Here is a 24,956-nt window from a genome sequence, read left to right on the forward strand (position 1 = left end):
CCCCCCAGCATACATCAGCACCGAGAGCCTCTTTGCCAGTGACTGATGAAGCAGCTATAATTGGATGGAATACGCGAGCCAAAACAGTTCACTTACTCCAGCCAACCAAGAGAAGCTGAAGAATGACAGGATGGCGCTTTTCTAAAGAGGGTCAAAGTTTGTTTAATCGCAAATGAAAATCTGCAGAGGTAGAAAATTCACCATAATCACAGGGTTAACATTTGAACCTCTGTGACCCGGCTGGGATCTGCTCTTCCCGTGGTGGACAGCCTGCAGCAGGAGGCCCGGAACACTGGAGGGAGGAGTTAGAGATATTTCACCCAAAAGAAATAAACACACAAGGACACACAAGGCAAACAACACTTTTTGGGTGAAGCGTTGTTTTGAGGGTGATTTTGCTGGTTGTTTTTACATTCAGACCACATGAGATGTGACCAGGATCAAAAACCACTGTCCTAAGCTCCTAAGGGGGTCAAACCTGGATGAAGATATCAACCAGACCTCAGATTAACTTTGTGAAACATGCACTGTAATTGTGGAAAAGATAAAACCTGTGACCCCCCCCCCCCCCCCCCCCAATTCGGTTGAGAATTTGTCGGTGTTTGAGGACACCACTCTGGTCTCCAGGACATACACTTCTCCGCTATATCTGAAATGCGTATTTCATTAAAAAAAAAAAAAAGAAGAAAAAAAACATGACATGTCGCAGTATGAGACCCAGCAGTGCCTCCCTCAGGTCAGCTTCCCTGCAGCAGCAGACGGCATCACTGGCTTCAAGGTTTACCAGGAGTCTTTGACCGTCTCTCCTCATTTTGGTGCTAAAATGAGTTTCCAGCCTCAGCTACATTTGCCAAGATGGAATGTGGCTCCATGTTGGTCCTTCAGCTTGTCAGCGGTGCACTGTTAAAACCGCATGCGCCACTCATAGGTGAGTCCCCGTTACATGTTTGTGCACAAGCTGCTGGTCCACATTTATCCTCTAATCATGACGAGGCGTCTCCTGAACAGAAAGAATGAGGTTAGCTGGATCTGTTCTGACAAGCTAGTTGTCTCCTGTCACCCTCATCTGTTTCCTCCTCATGCAATACCTGTTCCCCATGACAGCCAGCACAGACATCACCACATTCTCCTCTGACCTGGTGTGACTGTCCTCCTGCAAGCCACTGATGGAATTTACCCACAATCCCCTGCAGGGAGAAAACCTTCATTAACCACAGGATCAGTGTGTGGAGCTGCTGGTGCAGAGCGTCCAGGGGTCCAGGACCTCAGTCTGTGTGTGGAGGAATGTTTCCTTTTCTGACAGATCAGCCTCGATCTACGTCCTTCCTCCATGGAGACGGCGTGTTTTGGGGACGTCCATCTGTCCAATTCTCGTCCATGTGATATCTCTGGAGGGTCTTGAGGACATTTTTTTCCCCCCAAACATCAACAGAATGACTTTGGTGGTCAAAGGTCACCGTCACCTTAGACGAACAACTTACAGAACAGTACAATCATCCACTGGAAGGACAGCAAGGACTGGATGACGACCCCAAACACTTTTGGTGGTCAAAGTCACTCCATGAGTTTGCGCTTGTGGGTTCATATTTCCTCACAATAAAGTTTCATTAACGTCTGACTTTCATTTTACAACCGCAGCTTCCTCTCCATCCTGCAGCTGCTGCGCTAAGGGGGCAATCATCGATGCGCTCATTGGTTTTTATGCCAACTTGCATCAGCTGTAATGTTGCCACATCAGTAGAGGTTTACTTTGTATTCTGAGAGGAAAAGATTTCAAAGTTTTCATGTTTTCCTCTTTATAAATGTTAAATAATGTTGGTATACAGTGTATACAGAGTTTCTGTTCCAAGATGAGACTTTTGAAGAAACTGACATGGCAACAAAAATATTCAACATTTGTTTTTTTTTTGCCTCCATCATTGTGAACCCGTCGTCAAAGAGTCGCGTCTGGCTGAGGGTTGAACTCACTGGAGGTGAGCAGCGAGCACGAAGAGAACCAAAGTAGAAAACACTTCAAAGACCTCAAAGAAAACCCTCGTCTTTAGAGTTAAAGAGGAGCACGTCAAGATTAAAGATGCTTCACGAAACTGGAGTCTGTTCAAGGTTGGAGGAAAAACATCCCGAGGCAGAATTGTATTGCAAATTATTTATAATTGCAAAAAGCTGTGTAACAAACTGTTCTGATAAATACAAGCATTTGACAAAGCATCATCTAAAAAAGTTAACCTTCCACCACGGTCACGAAACACAAATAGATGGCATACTTTCATTAGAAAAACAAATAGAAAACAACTCCCATTCCATATTTATACATTTGCATATTTCAAAATATTAAACATTTCATTTGTTTTTAAAATAACAAGGATAACTTAAAAAAAGGGACAGTTTTCCGCTTGGTTTCAGTCGTTCCTCACTTGAGTTGCTATTTACATATAATCTTACTGCACACACGTTACTGAAGATGCATCTTTATAGGTGGAGTCTTTAACTTGAAAGCGGGCCAAAATAAAATAAGTGCCATGAGCAGGGATGACTTGTGTCCTCTGAAAACATAACTGAAGAAAAAAAATCATTTCTGAGTTGTAATCTGCACAACACCGGTGAGTCAGTGAAAGGGAAATAGTTGTCAATGGGTTTGTTTTTTGCTTCCAAGCTTCGATTCAAAAAGGCAAAGCAGCGTCACCTGAACATTAATGAGAATAGCAACGATGCGTTTTTCTGTTCCTGGTTGTTTCCTCTTTCATTCACAAGACAACTAAACTGTACAAAAAAACAACAGTTGTAATAAAAAACAAATTTTTTTAAATTTCAGAACTCACTCGTTTTTGTTTTGTTTTTTTAAACTTAATGCCTTGATGACAGTTGCGTTTTGACCCAACCTCAGGACAATTCTACTGTGGCATCGTTCGTGTTCACCGTCCAAATTTCTTCACTGCTCTTCCTTTGAACCTCCTCAGCTTATTTCTCTGTAAACCCCATTTACATCTGGTATTGTTGGCAAGTCTGTATCGAGAGGTTTTCCCTGGATAACATGTCTGATCGCGGGCCACCGCTGTTCGTCGTTACATCAGTACTTTTGAAACTGCTGTTTTCTTTCTACCCTCATCTACCAATAAAGGAATTGTGCAGCACACCGGAGAGCCTGGGTGGTGAACTCACACGCTCGAACTGTCAGACCAGGGGTAGCTGCTACTGCTACGTACGAGCCACACTGCGCATCACACGCTTGCTGTTACCTTCCTATTACAGCTGCGCTTCCATGTGCAACCTCATCTACGTTACATTAGTGTTGCTAGCGGTAGTGTTTGTTTGTGTACTAGAGTTGTGTTTGTCAACTGCTGTAACCAGCCAGACGCTGGCGCAGCATGCACATTCCAAAGAAAGCTCGGAACAAGAAGAGAGGAGCAAAGAATAAGCTGACATGTTGGACGGGGGATACAGGACACCGGTGCAAGAGATGACGTGCGAGGACCCGCGTCATCTTCGTGTTGGCGAATCACCAGGAGCTGCACACGGAGTACATACGATGGTGCCGTGGAGCATCGGTGCCCTTTTTTTGCTTCAACACGCAGTCACAAATTTTTGGACAGTGAAGGGACGGGACTCACAGTCACAGACGGATGACAACATTTGTATTAGAACAACTGAGACACTCCCCAATGGACGAGTGAACACGGAAACCATGATTGACCTTTAGGTGACCTAACTTGGGACTGTAGTGATCTTGGGGTAACTGTGGTTGAAACTGTCATGCACGACTGTCTAACAGCTCTTAGTGAGGCGTGTGCTTGGCTCCGGGAGGGTGCGAGGCTGGGAGGCTCTTCTGAGAAGAGTCAACAGTTCCAGGTGCATCACTCGTCACTTCCACATCAATTCACAACACAATCAGCATCCACATGTCAGAATATGGCACAGGTACCAGCTGTATGGTTCAGTCCGCTGCCTGCATGGTTTGTGCCACTCACATGAAACCAACCTCAGCTGCCAGAGAGTCTGACTGGTCACATGGTTCTTGAGGCCCCGCAGGTGTGTCAAGAGTGAGACAGGATATAACGCCACTCTTCCAGTAGGGGGAGTTAGCGAGGTCATAGTGCAGGCAAGTGCTACGATGCCTTGTGCTAAACTTCTACACTCTTCTGTCACACTCACGCATAAACAAACACGTGTACTTAGATCAATGCAAGTGTGTACAGCACACACGCCCTTCTCTGCTACGAGTCTTTGAGCATGTTGATGCGTGCAAAGATCTTGAGTGCAGGTCCCAGTTTAATGTTCATGGTGCTCATGAGGTGGTCCTCCTTTAACAGGAGCAAAGCCTGTCCATCGATCTCCTGAGAGCGGAACTCGTCTGCTATCTCCTGACAGCCTGCATGAACAGAGGAGAGGACGCACTGCGCTTAGTTGATCAAATAAGAACAACAGACGTGATAATGACTTCAGTCAGAGCGCCGGTGCTTACTGACCTGGCAGCGAACAGATGAACTCGTACACCTCCTCCACATTCCACTTGGTGGGGTCGCTGGGTAAGAAGGACTGACAGAGAGCAGGCGCATCTCTGCCAGTGCAGCCCTCCTGGTCCGAGGCCCTGCTTGGCTGGCGGTGGACGGGGACCTGAGCTGGGGGCGGGGCAGGTGCCAGGGGTCCAGAGCTAGCTGCTGACAGGGGGGAGGGTGGCTCTTCGTAGCTGGACATGTCTGAACATGGACTGGACTCCTCCTGACTGGGCTGCGAAGGATGGGGAGAGGACACAGACCCCCTCTGAGTCTGCTGTGGTGGCGGAGACAGCTTCTGAGAAGGAAAATTGTTTGGTGTGACGTCAAACTTCGACATATAAGAAATGAATGGCTGAATGGATAAACAGTGCTGGGACATTATGGTTGTCTCGGCAACGCCTGAAGGGGTGATAACTAAGATTTATCCTTCAAATGACTGTTATGTACCAGCGAAGAGTTGATATGGATGTGGGATCAATTTCAATACATCTGACATTTGTCAGGTGCTTAACCCTCGGGATAATACAACATGCTTGCCTGAGACAAACCCCCCCACCCCCAGACGCTCCAGGCAGATTCCCAGGACATAAATCAGCACACATTGGCTATAAAACCTGAAAAGCTTACTCTAAAGCTAAATAAAAAAACAAAAATAAAAACCGAGACGTTTCCCAGTATTACATATTGTGATGTCGTCCCTCTTTTTGTCTGATACTTCAGAAGAATTCCAGCTTGACTTTGGGCTTTCGAAATAAATTTGATCAGATGCATCGGACCATGAAGCGAGGGAGCGACTTGTCACAGATATTTAGTGTCATTTCTGTGAGACGTGCTGAATGTGTGTGAACGCCCTCATGCATCATTGAGCTGGTCAAAAAATATATTTTTTGAAACTTTGAATATCTCATCTGAATTGTATTGTTCAGAGTATTCTTTGTTTGATCAGACAAAAATCTGTGTTCTCTCACATCGGTTCTTTAAATTGTTTTCCAACTGGGGGGCAACCTAAATGGGCCAACCTCAATGGTCGCTTGAGTTTAAATCAAGAATTGAATTGAAATAACTTGTCTTTCTAACTGTAAATGGAGGAACCTCTTAAACCACTGTTCCAGAAACACACTATCAAACTCTTGGATGAGTGGTAAAGAACAGCAGCTGCTTGTGATGTCTAAATGAGTTGCGCAGGAAGCACAAAAACCTTAGACGGCCACCAATAAATGTTGAGAAAGATCATTGAGCACTTAACGACCCCTCAAAGACAGAGGGAGATAATCCAGCAGTCCCACAAATGACGCACAAGTTCATTAAGAAGCACGAGGCGTGAAATGTGGAGGGTAGAAAATGTGCAGCGGCAGCAGAATCGGAGTGTTGACCACAGCGAAGGAGCTTGTGTGTGTGTGTGTGTGTGTGTGCGCGCGCGTACCTGTTTCTTGGCTTCGATATTCGAGCGGCCCTGACTTCTTCTACCCCAGCGGCTGGTTGGTTTAGTCTTCTCTGGCCGGAACAGACCGATCCGCTTGGTGCAGCCCACGTTGTACCTGGTCAGAAAGACCCACTCATATCATCATTTAAGAACTGGTTTGCTTTTTTTTTTTTTTTTTTTTTTGTCATGAGACATGAAATGTCTCTTTCTGCAACAACAAAACTTTTCTTGGATGTCTGGGCTTCACTGAGAAGAACCAAGACATGTGGAGAGCTCCAAACCTGCAGGACGTTCTCACATTCATCCTAAGAAATATTCATCTCTGTCACCTTTAGACCAATACCCCAGTATTTCTTTTGACAAGCTTGGTTTCAATTTGCATTTACACAAATATAAACTACATATTTAGTACACTTGATAATTTAGTCCTTTCAATGAAAAAAAAACAAAAAACAAAAAACTACACCAGCAGGGGGACTATTGCTGTGTGCAAAATAAAAAAGGCGGCTTACTTCTAAAATTCAGTAACCCACACAAAAGAGTACATGTAGAGTAGGAGGGGTTGCAGATGTGCAATTTGATGAGATCTCTTCCTAGAATTATACAACCTTCTGGCCGTTACAGTACAGATATCAGAGTTTACAAGATGCACTTGAATGCACCATGAAATCCCATCGTTATATGGTTACAAAGCAATGTGTACATGGTGTGATAGATGGGGGTGGGACGTCAAGTCATTGTCATGTCATCGTGGTGCGGTTACCCTTACAAGCACATAAGCTGGCAAAAAAGGCGAGTACATGCTGTGTGGTATTGAAACAAGGTCCATGAAAACGGTGTCTGCTCTCCACGACAGCCCTGCAACACACGCGTGACCATAAAAACATACGTGGGGAGGATCTTTGAAGAAAAACAAAAAACACAAAAGAGACTTGCCTCTTTGCACAAACCATGGAGCAGAATCTTTTAGAGCCCTTGAAGGTGTAGGCAAAATCCACCCAGCCGCAGTACTCACACGTCAGCTTAGGTTCTTGCTCTTTTTCTGTGGGAGGACAAGACAAGGAAATATCAGATCCATGCAATAAATATCTAACAAGGTTTCCTTCTGAAGTGTAATATCTTCTAACTCTTATACTTTTATCTGCCCCTCGGCAGGTGTCAGGATGTTAGGAGCTCTTGAAGAGACAGGAGATACAACTGCTTTTTTAAGACATGGCTATGAATAAGGATTTTTTTTTCTTTAAAGTGTGAACATTCAAACTAATAGTAAAATTGACATAACCAAACTCTGATGTCTCACCCGGCAGGTTCATGTCCTCAGGGTCCGAGTCCGAGTTTGCTGCATTGCTGACTGGGGTTTTGTCGGGGTCTGAGGAGAGCTGGTGGTCCAGCTTCTTTGGGCTGTCGATAAGAATGGGCAGACGCTCCACCTGATGCCCCGTAGAGAGAGATTACCAAAATAAACTCACACATTCATCAGGATTCATTCGTCATATCAGCTGGCAGGGACCCACTTTACCAGCTAGCAGGAGGGATATCACAATCAAGAAGGTCACTGCTGCTTCCTGCTTTTCTGTGTTAGTACAAATTAAAAGATGGAAAGAAAAGTGGGAATCTTAATATTCACCTTACGATTAATATTTATTGGGCAAATCCCTAAATGCAGAATTTAAAAAGCCCTAAATGAACCCCATGATGATGTAAAGAATGCTTCTGTTGTCATTGTGCTTTTTAAACCAACCAACCACCAATCACTTACAGCACATGTCCAGTAGGAGGCAGTGAGCACAAATTCTTAAGAGCTTCTGTAATTATGATGCACCTTTAAAAGTTACTGCAGTGGTACTGTAATACTGGAGGAGGGCGAACCTAATGTATATAATGAAATACCTCAAATGAGAGATTAAGGGAGGAGGTCTAGCGATAGAGGCACTTTCATGTCACCCTCACACTCCAGCTGTGTTCTTTCACGGCTACGCAGTCCAACCTCTCGATAACTAATGACTGAATCAAACAGAAGCTGTGAGCGGCCGCTCCAGCCAGGAGCCGAGATTGTGTGTTTGTTTGCTGACAGCTCCCTGCAGGCATGCACACTGGAGAATGTGGACGCTCTGGCTTGTTTGTCATGTCTGGCTGTTAGTGACGCTGGGTTACTTACACACACTGGGAACGGTTCGGCTCCCTCCTGGATGACAAAGCCTTCAATGACATGTGTGAGGACCTGGGGCTTGACGATGGCCTGGGGCGGCTTGTTCTCTCCGTTCTGAGGCGTGCTGCCCGTCACAGTGGGCGCCTCACTCTCATTTCCTGAGGTCATGACTGGGGGCGGAGTCCCGGGTGCAGTAGTCAGCCTCTTGGCTGATCCCCCTCCTGACCAGGAAATGAGCACCATCCCATTAGTTTACAAGAGAATGTCATGAGTAAGGGCTGACTTCTCACTCACTCAGCTGGACTCAAATAAAGCCAAAACTATTCAATCAATACATAATGATCCTCAAATTACTCAGACAATGCAACCTTTCCTAACAGGGTGACAGCAGCTGCACTGTAGCTTTCACTATACCAACTCATCATGGAATCATTACCACAATCAATATGAGAGTATTCAGTATAGTATAATAATAAACAATAAACATGCTGATCAAGAAAACCACCAGATTCATTCATAAATGTTCATTTCAAACAAAGACTATAAACTGAAAATTAAATCTTATTGCAGTTTCTCAGCTTTGTGGTTTTCCTGCTCAACTACTTAAAATGTAACAGTAGAATTACTATATTTAGGTATCTCCTGGCTGGTTGTAGAGGTAGTACACCGACTGATTGGTCAAGAGGACATGTAGTTCATCTGCAACTATTTAATCAAATCATTCATATTTCGTCGTACCATTCCGAATGGTTTCAGTATGTAAAACGCAACCTTTACATAAGTTTCTTTGAGATTAATGATGGTAAAATGAAAAAATTGCAACTATGTGAACATTTTCAGAAATCTCAAAGACAAAACTAGTAATCGAAACATCAACTGATGTAGAAAACAAAATGAAATGGAGAAAAGGGGAGAGAGAGAGAGAGACATGCAGCTTTTTACAATTCTAACTTTCTGACTGGAAGCTTGAGCTAAGTGTTATTAGCGTGCTAACAAGTTTCTCTCCATTGCAGCACACATGTATGTTTAATGAAGCCGTCATTCAGAGAGGCAGCTCCGGGTCCAGACATCTGCCCTCCGCCGCCGTGAGGCGTCCAACAATAACAGAGCAACATGAGGAGACTCACATGAAGACCGTCGGTCAACAATCCCCCCGCACACTCGGACGTCCTCGGCTTCCTCACTACGACTCACTAAGCGAAAGTAAACATGGAGACGCCACGCTCCTTCGTCTTAAAAAACCAACCCGAGTTGAATCAGGGGAGTTTTTTTTTTTCTTACCGCGCAAACGTCCGCTCTTTCCACTCCGCAAACGTGCGCACTTCTGTTTTTGTTCTATTAAAGCTCCAGCAGAAACGGCGAGCTGCCGTCCGGGACTGAACCGTTGTTTAAAGCGACAGTCAGCCCCGCAAAGCTTCCAGCAGGTTCCGCCTCCGTTGCTGAGTGGTTAGCAGCCCTGACTTTAGCCTGCAGGCTTCCACACGTCAACATGTTTCATTCCCGGCTGGCAGCAGACTACATCCTGCTCCACACTTCCCACCAACAACACATTTTTTATCGCTACAACACAGCCCCCCAAGCCTGAAATAAAACTGACACAAGATGATGTTTTTAGCAGGGCTGTAGCCACTACTTTACTACCAGGGAGCTCATACAAGCCCCCCCAACCCCTCCCCCAATACTAATCTACCAAAGAGGAAGGCAGTTTTCCCAGAGGCTCAAGATTTAAACACACTGTATACTTCACCAATGTTAATATCCCTGGAAGACTTGAAGACTGATAATAATACATCAGTAGGGACGTGCTTGACTAAATGTGCCGTTTTTAAAATCATTTAGATGTTTACATGTGAGGTTTCCCACCAGGCTGAGGCGACTCCTCACTCCACGCGCGGAGCAGCGATGGTCAGCAGTCATGGGACTGAACTGAGCTGCTGTTCATGTCAGAGGCATCGCGCCGCAATCACTGACACTCTGATGTTCTGATCAAGCTTTCCAAGCACAGTCTGTGCTCATGGAACAGTGTTCCCAGGTTCCAGGTTTCTTTGCAGTGTCATGGGGGGGGGGGGGGGGGGGTTCACTGCAACGCAGTGCTCTCATTACTCAGCAACTATGAACTTTCAGCTACTCAGCAACAAATCTGTTTATTGTGCTGGTTCTCTGGTCCGGCCCAAACCAGCATTTCCTTGACTGAAAATGGACACATTCAGTCTGATATCCCTGCGCTCCAGCGAGGTTTGACATGGTTTCTTTGCAGGTCAAGTGGACATTGCAACAAATTTCCACTTGGTTAGGTTTGCTTTTTCACACCACCACTATTATTAAGCACCCCTAACTTCATCAACAAACGTCATGGGGTCAGAATAGAGGCCACCGAAATTCCCCTGGCACGTCTTTGACGGCGTTGTGTGTGCAACACCGGTTTCCTTTCCAATGTTCTCATTATAAAAAGAATCTGGTATCTCATAAAACAGTTTAACTGTAACATAACGTGTCCTCACCATTTTAGGTACTCATCAGGATAAAAATAAATAACACCGCTGCCCTTTCCCGTCTCACAGTGAGGGAATACCCGTGATACTATGAACACATGATCACAGGTGTCCTCGTAGCGCCACACACTCGAGGGTGAGCCACTGAAATTGTGGGCTTTTTCTGTTACACTTCTTGCATTGGTTCACTTTCCTTTCACACCTCAAAGGAACCACACAAGGACTCATTAGGAAACGAACTGACACCTCCCGTTGTGGTGTGCACCAGAGTTTGCTTGCTTAGGCTGCAACAGAGTTCAGTTGAGCTTTCGAACCAGATCAATTGGACAGGATGATGTGATGAACCAGCCTCCTCGTGACGGTCACTAATCGATCAAGAACTTACCAAAATGTTTGAGTGCTTCATAAAGAGTAATCCAGCAGTTTAGAGCCAATACCTTGAGTCTGAACAGCTGGTGTGGGGGGGTCGACCTTCGGCTGCTCAACAGGTTTGCTGGGTTGCGATGGCGAAGGTACAGGTTGCTGCTGCTGCTGTGGCTGCGGCTGCTGCTGCGGCTGCTGCTGCTGCTGCTGCTGCTGCGGCTGCGGCTGCTGCTGCGGCGTGGACGAAGATGAACAGGTCTCTCTCACCACCAGCGATGTTGGTTTATCCTTATTGTCCTGAACCAGTCGCGAGGCCTAGGTCGTCAAAAGGGAACAAAAGGTACAGGGTAAGATGTGAGAAAAGACATGTGAAACAGTAAAGGAGAACACACATTGGGAATCGTTATTCCATGTCATGCCAATGACTCAAAAATGTAAAACCACGGAGCTTGGAAAATATCACACCAGTGGGAAAAAATGACATCAGGAATCCCAAACTCAAGAGGATTCCTGGGTTTTTACATGTATGTCTTGGAATCAAAGTGGATAACGTGGGTGTCACTAGAACATCAGTTTTTGTTTTGCTAGTAACCGAGTTAAAAAAAACCCAAAACAACAAAAAACATCTGCATGTGAAGTAGGACAGAAAGCCACGTCCCATTAGAACCAAACAGAGGAAAAAAAAAAATGGAACCACACATGTTGGGCAATTCTGGGAAAACCAACGATAGAAAATAGATTGTGTTACTTCTGGAGTTGCATATCCTCCTTTTATTCTTACAACAATCTGTGTAAATGTATGGACGAGTTGATCTTTTAAACAATGGCTGGTTGCGCTTTCTGAGAGAAGATGAATTTGTAGTAGCATTAGTTTTTAAACCGAGAAAATAACCTGCAGACTGAATAACCATCAAAATATGTTTGTGGAAGCCCTAAAAGATTGAGAAAAGAAAAATTTTCGAGATTGGACTGCTTTGGAGAAGTTTTTACATGATTGTTGTGCGGCTAAAGTTAGATTTAGCCAATCCAGAGCCATGGTAATTCCAACGCTCTTTTGTTTTCAGAAATTTATCAGTGTACTCACCGTTGGCTGTATTTGTAGGTTGATGGCAGTGAGCTGGACGGGCTGAGCTTTGGCGTGATTGAGGGAAGAGTGGAGCGCGTGGGGGCTGATGGTGGAGTGGAAGATGGTGGCCTGCTGGCTTGGGGTTGAGGTTAGATTTGGAGCAGGTTTTGGCAACACCGGCACAGGGTGCTGTGACGGCTGAATAGATGTGGCCTGCAGCAGCTGACCCGGGGTCCTCGGGGAACTTTGGCTCTGATGGACCACAAACTGTGGCTGCTTGTGCTGCTGAACCAGGGAGTGGGGCTGAATCTGGGTGTATGCTGCAATGAGAACAAAACCAGCATACATTTTTAAAAATTATGATCATGTAGTCCCCGGCCAATGACTACTTGCAAGTCAATTCCCATAAATTAGAGCCTTCAAGTTATGCTTGGCAGCACACCAGTGTGACTGCTCGTTTCTAGTAATGTGACCTTAAGAATTTAAGATTGTGGGTGAGGGCGAATGAAAGAGAAAACATGAAAAAAGCTGGACATGGAGGATTGTTTTTACTGCAAAGAAGATTTACATTAATAGCATTAAATGCATACATGCATTGTTGAGTCTGACTGAGCAGCCAGGGCAGCGTGTTGCTCAGATGAGTAAATATACAGACTCCATGTGCGGTCACTCGCATAAACACTTGTGGTTTATACTGCACTTATCAGCACTTCCAGCAGTAACAGCAGTGGTGCGCAAACTTTGATGTTACTTTTCACTTTTATTCCTCTCGTGAATAATGGCCTGCAAGGTCAGTTGTTTTTAACTTTCACTATGATGTCAAAATGGCCAAAGACACACAGGCTGTTTTCAATCTGAATGGATGTTGATTTAGCGAGACATGTCTGCTGTTGTAAAATGATTTCACCGCAGCAGCAAAGCGGCTTAGGAGGGAACGCTGCCCCTGAGCACTTCAGTAACGGGCCACCACACAAGTACTTTCATACTCACTCCAGTGATGACAGAAATATGCAAATGAGACCGACTACATTGCGAATTTGGCCCCATTAAAATACAGTGCGAGTGATGAGGAGACTCAATCTGAAAGAGCAGCTCTGTGGCTACAGCAGCCACAACAATCTTCAAAGTTGTAGAAAGACAGTTTTTAAATAAATATAAAGTCAATTTAACAGCATGGCTGTTGACATTATCCTGCATGTGTTCTGATCTTCTTGGATGATTCTGCAACCATAGAATAGGGATTTGTTAGCTGCTTGGTTGTCCTGCTCCAAACATCAGCTCCTTCTTGACCTGGAATGGTAGACACTCAGCTGATTTTACACAGAAACTGCATGATAGGCAGTAGGTAGCGCAGTGTAGATGTAGTATTCACTGTTTAAGGCTTTATGAATATTAACTTAAGCCATTTGGGTTCCTCATGATCAAGGGTTAGAGGCAGAGGAGATAAGCTCACGGGAGTTGGCACAAAAATGGTCGCTGGCAGGTCAGAGGGGAGGGACGTTAAAATATCAGACAGTATTTCATTGGATGAATAACTGTAGGTCACAGTGTGGGATTAGTCTTCAACATTTTTCAATAGTTCCCCAGAAAGTGACCTAAAATACCAACTTTTTGCTCATAGATGGGCTACGTCCTGACATCAAGCTGACGGTCATCAGAAGAGGTACGTGATAAAAACACTTTGAGCTTCAATTCATATCTCATGAGGATTTGAATGGTAAATGAAAGAGGAAATACTCACAGGAATTAATCCAGGGCTGGTTCTGGGATGTGATAGAAGGTTAATGGATTTATCACCACGCCTATAGTCTCTATTCAATAATGAAACTGCATGTCGCAGTCAGAAATTCACTTCTATACAAATCCATTTTAGAAATATCTTGGCGCGCAGTCTAAACCTTCCTCACTCAGTTCATCAGAAGCTCATGAACAGTGACAAATGTAGACTTCTGCACAAAGAGCTTGTTTTTCAGCGTTTCCTTCACCTGTGTGCCACTTGTCGAGAGGATGATGTGATACCAAGAACTTGTTGAAAGTTGCCGTGAGGCCCGCTGTCTGGGCTTATGACTAACCACTCAAGCGCTGTTTCAAAATAGCCTGTCACCACCTGTCAGAGCTGTTTTGGGTAAAAAGTCATCCTGCGCCTATAACTTGCCCCGTACCCCACAGAGAACATCAATCTTGTATTGTCTGAGCGTGTATGAGTGTGCTCGGTGGAAGAAGCCTGAGGCTAGTCTAATATTACAGAAATGCCACAGGAACAAGCATGCAGAGCCAACTGTCCATGACACTCCTTATAAAGATGACGGTGAGTCAGTAGGCTACAGCCCCTCTTCTGCCTCCTTGATCTTTAACGGCTCTACCAGGAAACAATAAGATCTAACCGAGTCATTCTTAAAGCCCACACATGACATGAGTTAGCCCTGCACTCAGGCACTATACAGTAGCTCCTGCTATGTGAGCCGTGTGAGCCTGGAGGTGTGTTTGATAATGTTATTAAATCCCAAAATAAAGCCACGCATGGGAAACTGCCAAGCACATCAGTCCTCGCCTGCCATCCCCCTTACCCTCCCCCCTGTTCCTTTCACAATGTTTTGTGTGGGATAGGCTCCATCTGGTTTCAAAGTTTCCCTGCGAGGCACTAACCGCAGACTGTACCCTTCTGTGGAAAAAATAGATGTTTCTATCCATCCAGCAGGGTTTGCATGTCATTAGTTCCTTTAATGCTGCAGGATTGGATGAAGAAAAAGGGGTTGTTTTTAATATTATGAGACAAAGTGGATCTCCCCCCTTTCTGAAGAATAGCTGATTAGCTGAGCTGTGATTATCTGTACATGAAAGGCCTTCAGGTAATATTTTCCATGTTCATAATCAGATAGCCTTGAATGGCAGGATATGCTTGTTCTAAGATACAAGCCAACAAGGCGGTTACTGAAAAGTACTTTACAGATACCTTGATAATAACATCCATCTGTTCGCAGCCATTTTGTATTTAAATTAAAGATGAAACAATCCTTTGACGCATTTCCTGCATCAATACACAAAAGAACATGCTCATAAATAAAACATTTGAACAGAATGAATGGAGTGACCACATTATTAATGATGAGGAGAACAACTACAGCTCGTCATGAAAATTTAGTCTTGACCTAGGAAATACATGGACAAATGGGTCCAAGATGATTACTGGCTTTTTCCCAGACGTAGCCCTGTTGTGTCCTGGCACGAGCGTGCGTCTTGTGATGTGATCACCAGTGGACAGCTCAAAGTGTGTCAGGTCACAGCTGGCTTTAGATAGTGTCTCCAGCTGGATCAATCAACGTGAGTGTTCAGTTTTGACCATCGAAATGAAAAGTTTGATCACAATTCAGGTATTCCTAGTGTCCACCTCCACCTGTGCGTCATACAGCAGAAACAAAAACACACGGCTGTTAGTCAAGATGTTTACAGTAGCCTAGAGAGTCAGAGATGACAGGGCGGCATGTGCAAACCTGTGTGTGTAAGGAGTTTAGGCTATTTAAAAGGTGAATAAATGCTACCACCCCTCAAGACACAAGTTCCTCTGTTTTGATTGCAGTCTACAAAAATGGAAAAAGGGGGGATTGGGGGTTGGAGGGGTATGGGGGGATATGAGGGGGGTGGGGTGGGCACTAGCCCCGCGGGGAGCAACCATGTATGGTCTAGGCTGACTTCAGGTGGAAGGACACATTCTCATGTTTGAACAAAGAAAAAGAACATCTCTACATCTTACTGACAGACCTCAAATATGTGTTGAATTTTCGTTTTGATTGCCGAAAAAATTGAGTTGGTCCCTCTTGTCATAAAAAGTGCAAAGGAAAATCCAAACACCTCAGCTAACCTATCAAACAAATCTGTTTCAACAACTGAGTAAACTAGCATCCCATGAAGACCAGGCAGTAAAACCAAAAGCACTGTAAAAGCTAGCACAAACCCTGAAATGGCTCAGTCAAGTGACAGAAATCATTTAAAGCTGTTTGACAATAAAAAAGTGTGGTATTTTAAACCTTCAATCGCTCAATGTAAGTCATACGAGAACAAATAAAAACCTACCCGAGCACTGACACACCAAACTAATTCACCTGACATCTGTCAGGACTGATGTTGGTGCGGTTGTAAATGTGGCCACAAACTTTAAAAAAAAAAAAAGATTGAAAACAACAAAAGCATCCAGAATAATTCTTTTCCTGAATTGTTGCACCCTGGCTAGAGACCCCATGCTCCCCTCTGACAGAAGGAGGGGGATTTCGAAATTAGTGCACACCGGATACAACCAACCCCTTCCATGAATCCTAACAGTTTTCTCAAGATGTAATGAGGAACAGAGTGAGCTCTTGGAGGAAGCCAAAGACAGGGGAATTCATTTAAATGCCATTCCCCCTCAAGGTCTTGGGATTAAGGTCCGGAACAGCCAGGCCCCCACACCCACACACATATATGCACATGCAATCATAAAATCTTCAGTATGTGATGGCGGCCCACATGTCCTAGTTGTGTGCGTAGACTTCCAGCTCTGCTCTTGTTGCACAATGTCCCGAGGATGAGGACAGTTGACGCTCCTAATGAGGTCGTAGCACCAAGCCGTGGAAAATCCCTGAGTTTCCACATTCTCACAGGCTGCTGCTGCTGCTGCGGTTTACATTTGTGAAACACATTCTGACCTAAGACAACAGAGCAGCATACCATCTTTCCTCACATGAAGGCATTTTAACAATAAAGTGTGCCGGTACTTTATCAAGAGGACATTTCTGCTCAGTATATATAATTGCTGTATGAATCCAGGGACTGAGGGACTTGAAACTCAACTTTTCCAGCAGCGACAACAAGGCAAGCCCCCAAAACCGAACTGCAACCTCAGTATTTTAGCTGCAAGTATACTGCACACCAACGATGGTAAAACTGCATACACAGTACTTTTCTAGTCCAGCGACCACTCAAAATGCTTTAATATTCACTTATATTCATAAAATGTTGGCAAATGCTGTTGCACAAGGTGCCAACTTGCAAGGACATTCATGCAGATTATGAAAGTGACTGGGTGAGTTGTTCAGCTTGTAAGAGGAGCACAACAGCATATAATTACTTGCCTTCAGTATCTGTAATTACAGTCAAGTGAAACTGGCATCTGCTACTGTTCCTAACAGCTATATAAATATTGCATGCAAAAACATCATGTGCAGATTTGCTCTTTTCACCTGTAAGCATGGTGGGGATTCCCTGCTGTACTTTATAGTCAAGTGCCAGCTCCTTCCTGCCAAGAGGAGACAATGTTGACAAACTCCAACAAGCCAGTCGGCAAAACACTTGGTTTAGCGCAGTTCTTGTTCAAGAGAAAATGACTGAATCTTAACGTTTGTGATGCAAAGCCAAACAGCTCTGAAAGAATACGGCATCTTCAAGGCACTGAAGCCCCTGTTACACTGCACCACTCTGAAAGAGTCGCCTCGGCATTTCAACTCACGTCCACCGACCCACCAAGCGACCCAGGTGTTTAGCAGCTCACTTCAACTCTGCTCGGCTCACCATGAACCAGTCTGCCATCCAGTCCCCCATCAAGCTGGCTTGCTCTCCCTGCCTCCCCTACCAGAAGCTTCCTTCTTCAGCTGTTATTAACATTTCCGTGTTTCTCACATTCTGCATTGTAAACTGTTTTCTTGTCTGTAACAACATCTACTGCACGTCTGTCCGTCCTGGGTGAGGGATCCCTCCTCTGTTGGTCACCCTGAGGTTTCTCAGATTTTTCCCTGTTAAAAGGGTTTTCTATGGAGTTTTTCCTCAGTCGATGTGAGGGTCTAAGGGCAGAGGATGTTGTTATGATGCCATGTGAAGCCCTTTGAGGCAAACTGTTTGTGAAAACGGGCTATACAAATAAAATTGCCTTGCCTTGCCTGCAGCGTGCAAAAGGCACCCCATGTTGTCTCAGGTTTCCCGCGATATTACCCGTTGACGTAGATCTACCTTCTAATCGCATTCTGATTTTGTCACTGTGCCGCCAGCCTGTCATTGTGGAAGCTCTGGGTAAAAAAAAAACCAAAAAAAAACAAATTGGGCTGCGCTGCGAGAGCTGCTCACTCATCCCTCATCCCTCAATAAAGTTTTGGCCTCTGCCATAAGATCAGTCTTCCTGTTGATGTCCCTGAGACTCTATTTCACTCCTTCTTTTCAAGCAATTTACATGTGTATGATCTTACGTGAATTAATCTATGCTTGGGAACTCCCACCAATCGGGGAACCCTCACGTGAACTGCACAAGCGCGACCATGTTTATAAACAACTTGTATAGCAATCTTGCACATCTTTTTTATTGATTATGGCAGCGCACTGGCAAGATCGTGAAGTCTGCGAGCTGCTCATCATCCGCGGTGAAGAGGAGATCTGGCGGCAGATTTCTGGAACCGTAAGTGACGCTGTGATTTAAGGGAACATCACAGACATTTTGCTTCGCTGCATTTGCGCTCGGACATTTTCCAATCTGCGCCGAGTTTGTATGCTTTGCAAAAGAGACAAAATTGCAATGCACGCAACGACAATGCTAACGTTCAACTCGACGACGTCCATGCTGTCGTTTGTTTACCTCGCAGTAATGACGTACAAGAGAGAAAAACACAGGCACGAAGCCCTCACAGCGGGGGCTCAGACCCGCGTCTGCAGGAAGCTTGAATGCGCCCTAATGCTGAGCAACACGGGCACAAAAACCCGCTTTGACACGTGTGTTTTTGTGTGAAAGGGGTATTAGCTGAACACTGACAGAAATAACTAGGCCGGTTCCTAAGAGCAGGCTCAACTCAGTTGCTGCTGAGTCCAGCTGAACACCAGAAAATCTAGAAATAGTCTAGTCTAGTCTTTATTGTTTACTTACTAGCAGACACACTTCTGTCTAGACTTGTGACTTCTTGTTGTTTATTATGCAACGTCTTCCATCAATGATGCAATAGTTGAGCTGAAAACTGCTGAGAACGCATATCGTTTCAGAAACACCAACACAAATTTGGTTGGGGAAAGGCAAAAGTCACACTAACTAAACAATACTTTCATTTTATTTCTGATTGTCCAATTGCATCGGTCACTCCAACCTGGAACAAAGTTATGAAAGTAGACTGAAAATACCATTTAGAAAGAGACAGGTCCTTGTCAGTAAAAAAAAAGTCTGATAAGATCAAAAAAAATCTAAGTGCACAATGACCCACACATCTCACTGAATCCAAGCTTTTATCCCCATCTGACTCCATCAACCCTCCAAGCTGGTGCTGATCCACAGTGTATTAACTCCCCAGCATCTCGTGCGCACACCTGTCCCTCATGGCTTGCTGCTATGGCAACCCATGTTAATTTTTCCAACAGCATGCAACCCGATTTCTCAGCTTCCAACCTCTTTCATTTTATGTGCATCCATTACTGCAACAAAGCAAGACGCAGTTGTGCACCGACATGCTCCGATAATCCCTACCCCCTCGCTCCCAAACACACACACACACACACACAAACACACACACACACACACACACACACGCACACACACTTCAATCTGGAAAAAAACAAAACAGTGTATACCACTTCATATAAAGGTGTTGTATTCATAAACACACACACACACACACACACACACACACACACACACACACACACTTCAAAGCAGATTTAGATATTTCAGATACTCATCTCATGTACTCTTCACACAAAACTGTGGAGTATGAGGTCTTATCAGGCTTCACAAGATTATCCCATAATGCATTTCACGGGGCTTATTTTTGAAAACAAACTGGACTTGTGCTGCAGGATGTTCAAAAACATTCACACGAAAACTGCCAAAAATTGCCACTGCCTTGATATTTGATTAGAGCTGTTTAAAAAGACTCTTGCGTGACAGCATGACTTTCTTAGCTTCGAGTTGACAGAGCGGCTCAGCAGTTCCAGACAACGCAGCACAATGTCTTCAATATGGCTGATTTCACCTCTATAGTGAATAGATTTGTGGTGCACGCCCTGACACGTCAGTAACAGCTGAAAGCTATTCAAAGCTGTAAAAGTGTAGAAACTCTATTTTCACCTAAATTTTCAGGAGAGAAAATATAATATCATATACTGTACAAACACAACACTCCACACCCGCTATTTGCTGGAAGGAAAGATTCAATGAAAATGTAAGGATGTCTGATAATTCTGATTTGAAATGTGGTGCTGTGGAGAGTCGGAGATGCTGACAGCTCATACTTCTAGGTTTACCATTTAGGTCTGCATGGTAGTGAGTTTCTCTTTGGGGGAGAGTGGGGTACACACTGCACAGGTCGCCAGTCAATCACAGGGCTGATATATAGAGACAAACTCCCATCTACACTCATATTCTCACCTACAGGAAGATTAGAGTCTCCAGTTAACCTAACTTGCATGTTTTTGGTCTGTGGGAAGAAGCTGAAGCACCTGGAAAGAACCGGCGCAGGCACAGATGTTTCTCCAAACATGGTCAGTCCACACAGGAAGGCCTTAGTAAACCAGCAGGCCCCAGCCCAGAACCCTCTTGTTGTGAGGAGACTGTGCCAACCAACGGCACCAGATGCTGCCTGTTCATTATTTTAAAAATAGAAACATCAATGATTTTAACACTCAGAAAAAGTTGAGGGACCACAGACAAGCTATTTGACGAGGGTGACAGGTTGAAATTGCCAGTGCAGTCTGATTGAGGCCATCCTCACATGCCAGTGAGCTGGCCCGAGGAACGTTTGGCATTAGCGCTTGAAACATTGACTCATCTATTAATTGATTATTTGTTGCCACTCCACTATTTCCATTACTGACTAAAAATGTGGTATTTTCCCACCTCATATTAGAACAGGCACGTATGGCGGATTGGACGAAGTACAATTTGGCCAGAAACAGAAAAGGAATATGATTTTTTTTCTTTTCTGCATTGTTCTTTCTACTGGAGCCTTGATCCATGTGGAGTTCTTCAGTAACACAGACATGGCTTTGACATATATTGATGCGTTATGATTAAACTGAGAATTTGATAGAATTTCCAAATTTGAAAATGCATGGGACATTAAAAATTAAAAAAAGAGCGTGTCACTTGTATATGTGTGATGTTGTGTACTCATGTATTTACATTCATGTATTCATGTTCAATTCCACACGTAACCATTACTATTGGAAGATATTGCTTTGGAAATATATGATGGAATATTACTCATATGCTGCCATATAATCCCATATGGGACGGCCCGCTGGGTGGCATGACACTCAAATTCATTCATTCATTTATCATAATGAGAACCAAACCCCTTCTCTTCACCTCCCCTGACCCGGGAGACTTTTGCCTTTGAGCTTAATCATTCTTTTATCCTCTTTTAATCAAGTCGGCCAATTTCATAGCAAAGAACCACGACTGCCTTCACCTCCAGTCTCCTCTGATCCCCCTGATCCTCTGGCTCCACTACTTCTCTAAATAACATGCGTGACGCACAGAAATCCAACTAGTATTAATATTGAATTTGGAGGGGATTTGATGAGAGATGCATGGTGTTTATCCAACAAAAGCACTCTCATCTTTCACACTATAATGCAGTGATAATATCCAAGGGTCTTCAAATTATATTTTAATTAGTAACATAGGTTAGAATTCTTACCAGAATTATCAGGAGATTCTGTTCTGCATGATAATCTCTTGCACTTGGCAGCATGACAACTCAGCAGCGATGATTTGGACTTTAACGCCTCGTGTGGTCGAGGTCATTCTGGTTGTCAGCAGTTCCAGGTTTCAAAATGATGGATTTCAAATGTTTTGGAAGCAAAAAAATTCTTACTTCTGTAAATTTTTTAGGAACACTGCAGAGCTTATGCACAGGAGGCAATATGAGTATCTGTGCCAAAAATCCACACTCAAACCACTTTCTAATTATAGAAGTGGGATTAATTAGATCAAACACTTGGTGGGGGACACTACATGTCTGTGGGGTTGGCTCTGCAGCAGTACTGTCAGGGGGAGGAGGAGCACACACACTCAGACTTAAATATTCTCCGTACAGAGGCCTCTCACCTGGAGCGATCAGAGGCTGAGCACTGACAGCTGTGACACTGCGGCTCATGTTAATAGCACGGACTTCTGTGACCACCGCAGCGTCCCCCTTCTTCCCTCCTTCAGAGAGGCTGTCAGATGAGCTGGACTTCCCTCCTGTTGAAGCTTGGGTCCCCTGGCTGGGGCTCTTGATCAGTGAAGCAGGCTGGATTGGCACAGGGCTCTGCTTTAGACTGAGAGCCTGCAGGGCCTGAGTCTGAGAGGAGGACGTGGTTGCCCCCTGCTGGCCACGAATCGCCAAATTCTGGACCTGATTCTGAGGGACAAAATGATGCAAGATTGAAAAAAATTTGAGGGAGGATTTTCTTTGATGGCAGATGAGTGAAACAAATGAAGATTACACTTTGAACGTTACAGGTAAGTATATATTATTTTAGTATACTTCTTACCTCTACCAGTTATGTTATGAGTGTCAGTCTATGAGCAGGATTGTACAAAATGACCATAGACAAAGGAAGAACTTGTTACATTTTAAGGGCTCTGTGAGTTCACATCTAGTTCATCATTTATCTGGATGACGCCACAGAGGTGCCAAGGTTAAATGAAGAAGGAAATTATTTTTTGCTTTATTTTCCATAACTTTAACACTGTAAACAAATAATTTATATCATAATGTTCTGCAGCAAATTACATGCAACTTAAGAGTGCAGTTCTAGACACTGCATTATCCAACCTATTCCTTCCGCCGTCATTAAAAATGCAGAATACATGAATACGTTAACTATTTTTCCTTTTCACAAGCTGAAACTTCTGGACACAAGATGTTTTTACTTCACAGTGAAGCTCAAACACTCAATTAGCAACCAGAAGAAAACACATTTTTGGCTGGAGGGGACTTCATATTTACAAGAGGCACAGAGTCTGGGGCGTTTCAGATCAAAGTCTGTTTTAAGGTCTTTGAAGGTATTTCGGTGTATGCTTATGTGTTATTTTGAGACTATTTTGCGCTGCCGTTAGTGGCTCCAGAGGAGTTCAACCAAGTACTTAGAAGTGTTTGAGTGAATCAGTCTGCATCATTAATGGGGTTAACAGCTCGACAAGATGAATACATGGAATAAAAAAGGCAACTTTTCCTGTTCTGCTGCATCAGGGTGTATGATTGTACACTTAATCTGTTTTGAAGAATTTTGCAACTATACATGTGCATACTGTATTTACAGGAGATATTATTTTAGTTGAAATAACTCCCAGTGAAGCTACCTGTGAGGAGGCCTGTGTGGAGCTCTCAGACTGGACAGCTGTCACTGTGGCTGTTGGGGTGAAGATGAGCTGTGGGGAGAGAGGAACTGCTCGGCCCAGGCTCCGAGCCACCTGTACCAGGTTACTCTGCTGGGCCTTGAGAGACACAAGATCACACACAAAAGAAAAAGGGAACTGAATAAAAGAGAAACTGCTCCTCCTCTTATTTCTACAAAGTTGAGGTGCAGGATAAAGCAATAACACCCTTAGGCGTGTGTGTGCATGTGTGTGCATTTGTGTGCACACATTTTGGCATGAGAAATGATTCTCTTTCAACAAATCAAGTTAAAACAATGGGATCTGAGGACAGCGCTTTAAAATATTCCCATCTGTGTCTGTAAAGGGCCCTGAGACCTGACAGATCCTGTCATCCACATGCTAAAAACTCACACTTGAGACTCTAAAGGAAAAAAAAATGTTAGCGTGAGAATGCTCATCCATTCAATTAGTATGTGTGCACTGTCTCATGTATATGTGCCAGTGGCCATGCTCTTTGAGTCTACAGCCTCACCATCTGTGCACGCAGGTACATCTGTGCTTGGCTGGCTGTGAGAGTGGGGCTGGATGGGCTGCCCAGCAGAACGGCCTGCTGGGAAATACTGGTGGGGGTGGAGCTAATGCTCTGGGCTCGGCTTATCAGTTGAGCGGCTGCTGGGGAGGTGGTCAAGTTGATCTATGAAGAGGTGTTAATAATAAGGATAATCAGGTTAGAGACTCACCCTTCCTTCTCTCTTGATATCACACACCATTTTCTTCTTGACAACGATAACTTCAACAAGCTTTTAGGATGCAATGCTTCTAACTGCACGTACCGTAGCCTGGGTCGATCCTGTTTGCTGAGATGAAGTACCATTCTGTGAAGAGCTTTGTCGACCAGCTGCTATACTGGCCTATCAAAAGACAGGAGAGAGGAGAGAGAGATGTACCACTTCCTGACACATGTCTGCATTACTACCTAACATTTGTATGCCTCTTCCAGCCAGTCTAAATCCAGGTACGTGATCCATGTCTGCCCATGAGGGGAAGACTGAAGAAATGGTGGCATAAATGTTGCTCACAAACACTAAAATGCTTGTTTTTTCCTCAGAATCATGAGTTTATTCATCCACTTAGTCCACTGAATGAACTAAATTCATGTGCGAAATGTTCAGGTAAAAAACAAATTGTGGGCAACAGCCTAAATTTGGTGTTTTCATCAGCTGGGTGAGATAAATGTTGTTAGTGGCTTTGCTGCTTGTTAAAAGCAGCAAAAAAAAAAAAAAAACCATTAGAAGTAAACAGTTGTAAGCACATTTTTACTGAGTATGCAAACAAGCAGCTGACAGTAGCACCCTCAATATGTTTCAATCATGCACTGATCACAAGACTTACTCTTTCTTGGATATAAAATGCCATGACATCATCACTTCATACCAGAGGTTTTCAAAGTGGGAAAGAGGGAAGCTCCAGGCAGTTTCAGGGGTGGCTCAGTGAGTGGAGGTCAAAGAATATTAATAATATTCTGGGACTTTTCTCTTTTCCTGCTTTCTCAGGGTCAGAAACTAATAAATGACTCAGGACAACCATTTAAGTATTTGATCTACTCTGAGGTTATGTAAAACAGAAGTATCAGCCTAGCTTGCCTAAACAGCTGACCATTTATGG

General features: G+C 44.2%; 1 protein-coding gene across 2 annotated transcripts in view; it reads right to left on the reverse strand.

Annotated features, from left to right (window-relative positions):
- Nucleotides 1-2,131: 2,131 nt before the first annotated feature.
- phc2b (polyhomeotic homolog 2b (Drosophila)) overlaps nt 2,132-24,956 on the reverse strand; it is a 35,283-nt gene continuing 12,458 nt past the window's right edge. Inside the window, exons 4-16 of one of the 2 annotated variants that reach the window (XM_086200006.1) lie at nt 24,125-24,202; nt 23,824-23,985; nt 23,274-23,408; nt 22,035-22,329; nt 12,005-12,306; nt 10,995-11,235; nt 8,075-8,286; nt 7,217-7,346; nt 6,853-6,958; nt 6,686-6,774; nt 5,917-6,031; nt 4,464-4,788; nt 4,205-4,366 (exon numbers count right to left, since the gene is read on the reverse strand). In XM_086200006.1, the coding sequence (XP_086056132.1) occupies nt 4,352-4,366; nt 4,464-4,788; nt 5,917-6,031; nt 6,686-6,774; nt 6,853-6,958; nt 7,217-7,346; nt 8,075-8,286; nt 10,995-11,235; nt 12,005-12,306; nt 22,035-22,329; nt 23,274-23,408; nt 23,824-23,985; nt 24,125-24,202 (2,205 nt within the window). In that variant the 3' untranslated portion in view covers nt 4,205-4,351. Of the gene's footprint in view, nt 4,367-4,463; nt 4,789-5,916; nt 6,032-6,685; nt 6,775-6,852; nt 6,959-7,216; nt 7,347-8,074; nt 8,287-10,994; nt 11,236-12,004; nt 12,307-22,034; nt 22,330-23,273; nt 23,409-23,823; nt 23,986-24,124; nt 24,203-24,956 lie in introns of both variants that reach the window. The other variant, XM_086200005.1, reaches the window with a different exon arrangement.

The sequence above is a fragment of the Aulostomus chinensis genome, chromosome 3 (assembly GCF_037954235.1).
Source record: "Aulostomus chinensis isolate RoL2024-O1b breed Wild chromosome 3, RoL_Achi_v1.0, whole genome shotgun sequence".
NCBI classification, from domain to species: domain Eukaryota; kingdom Metazoa; phylum Chordata; class Actinopteri; order Syngnathiformes; family Aulostomidae; genus Aulostomus; species Aulostomus chinensis.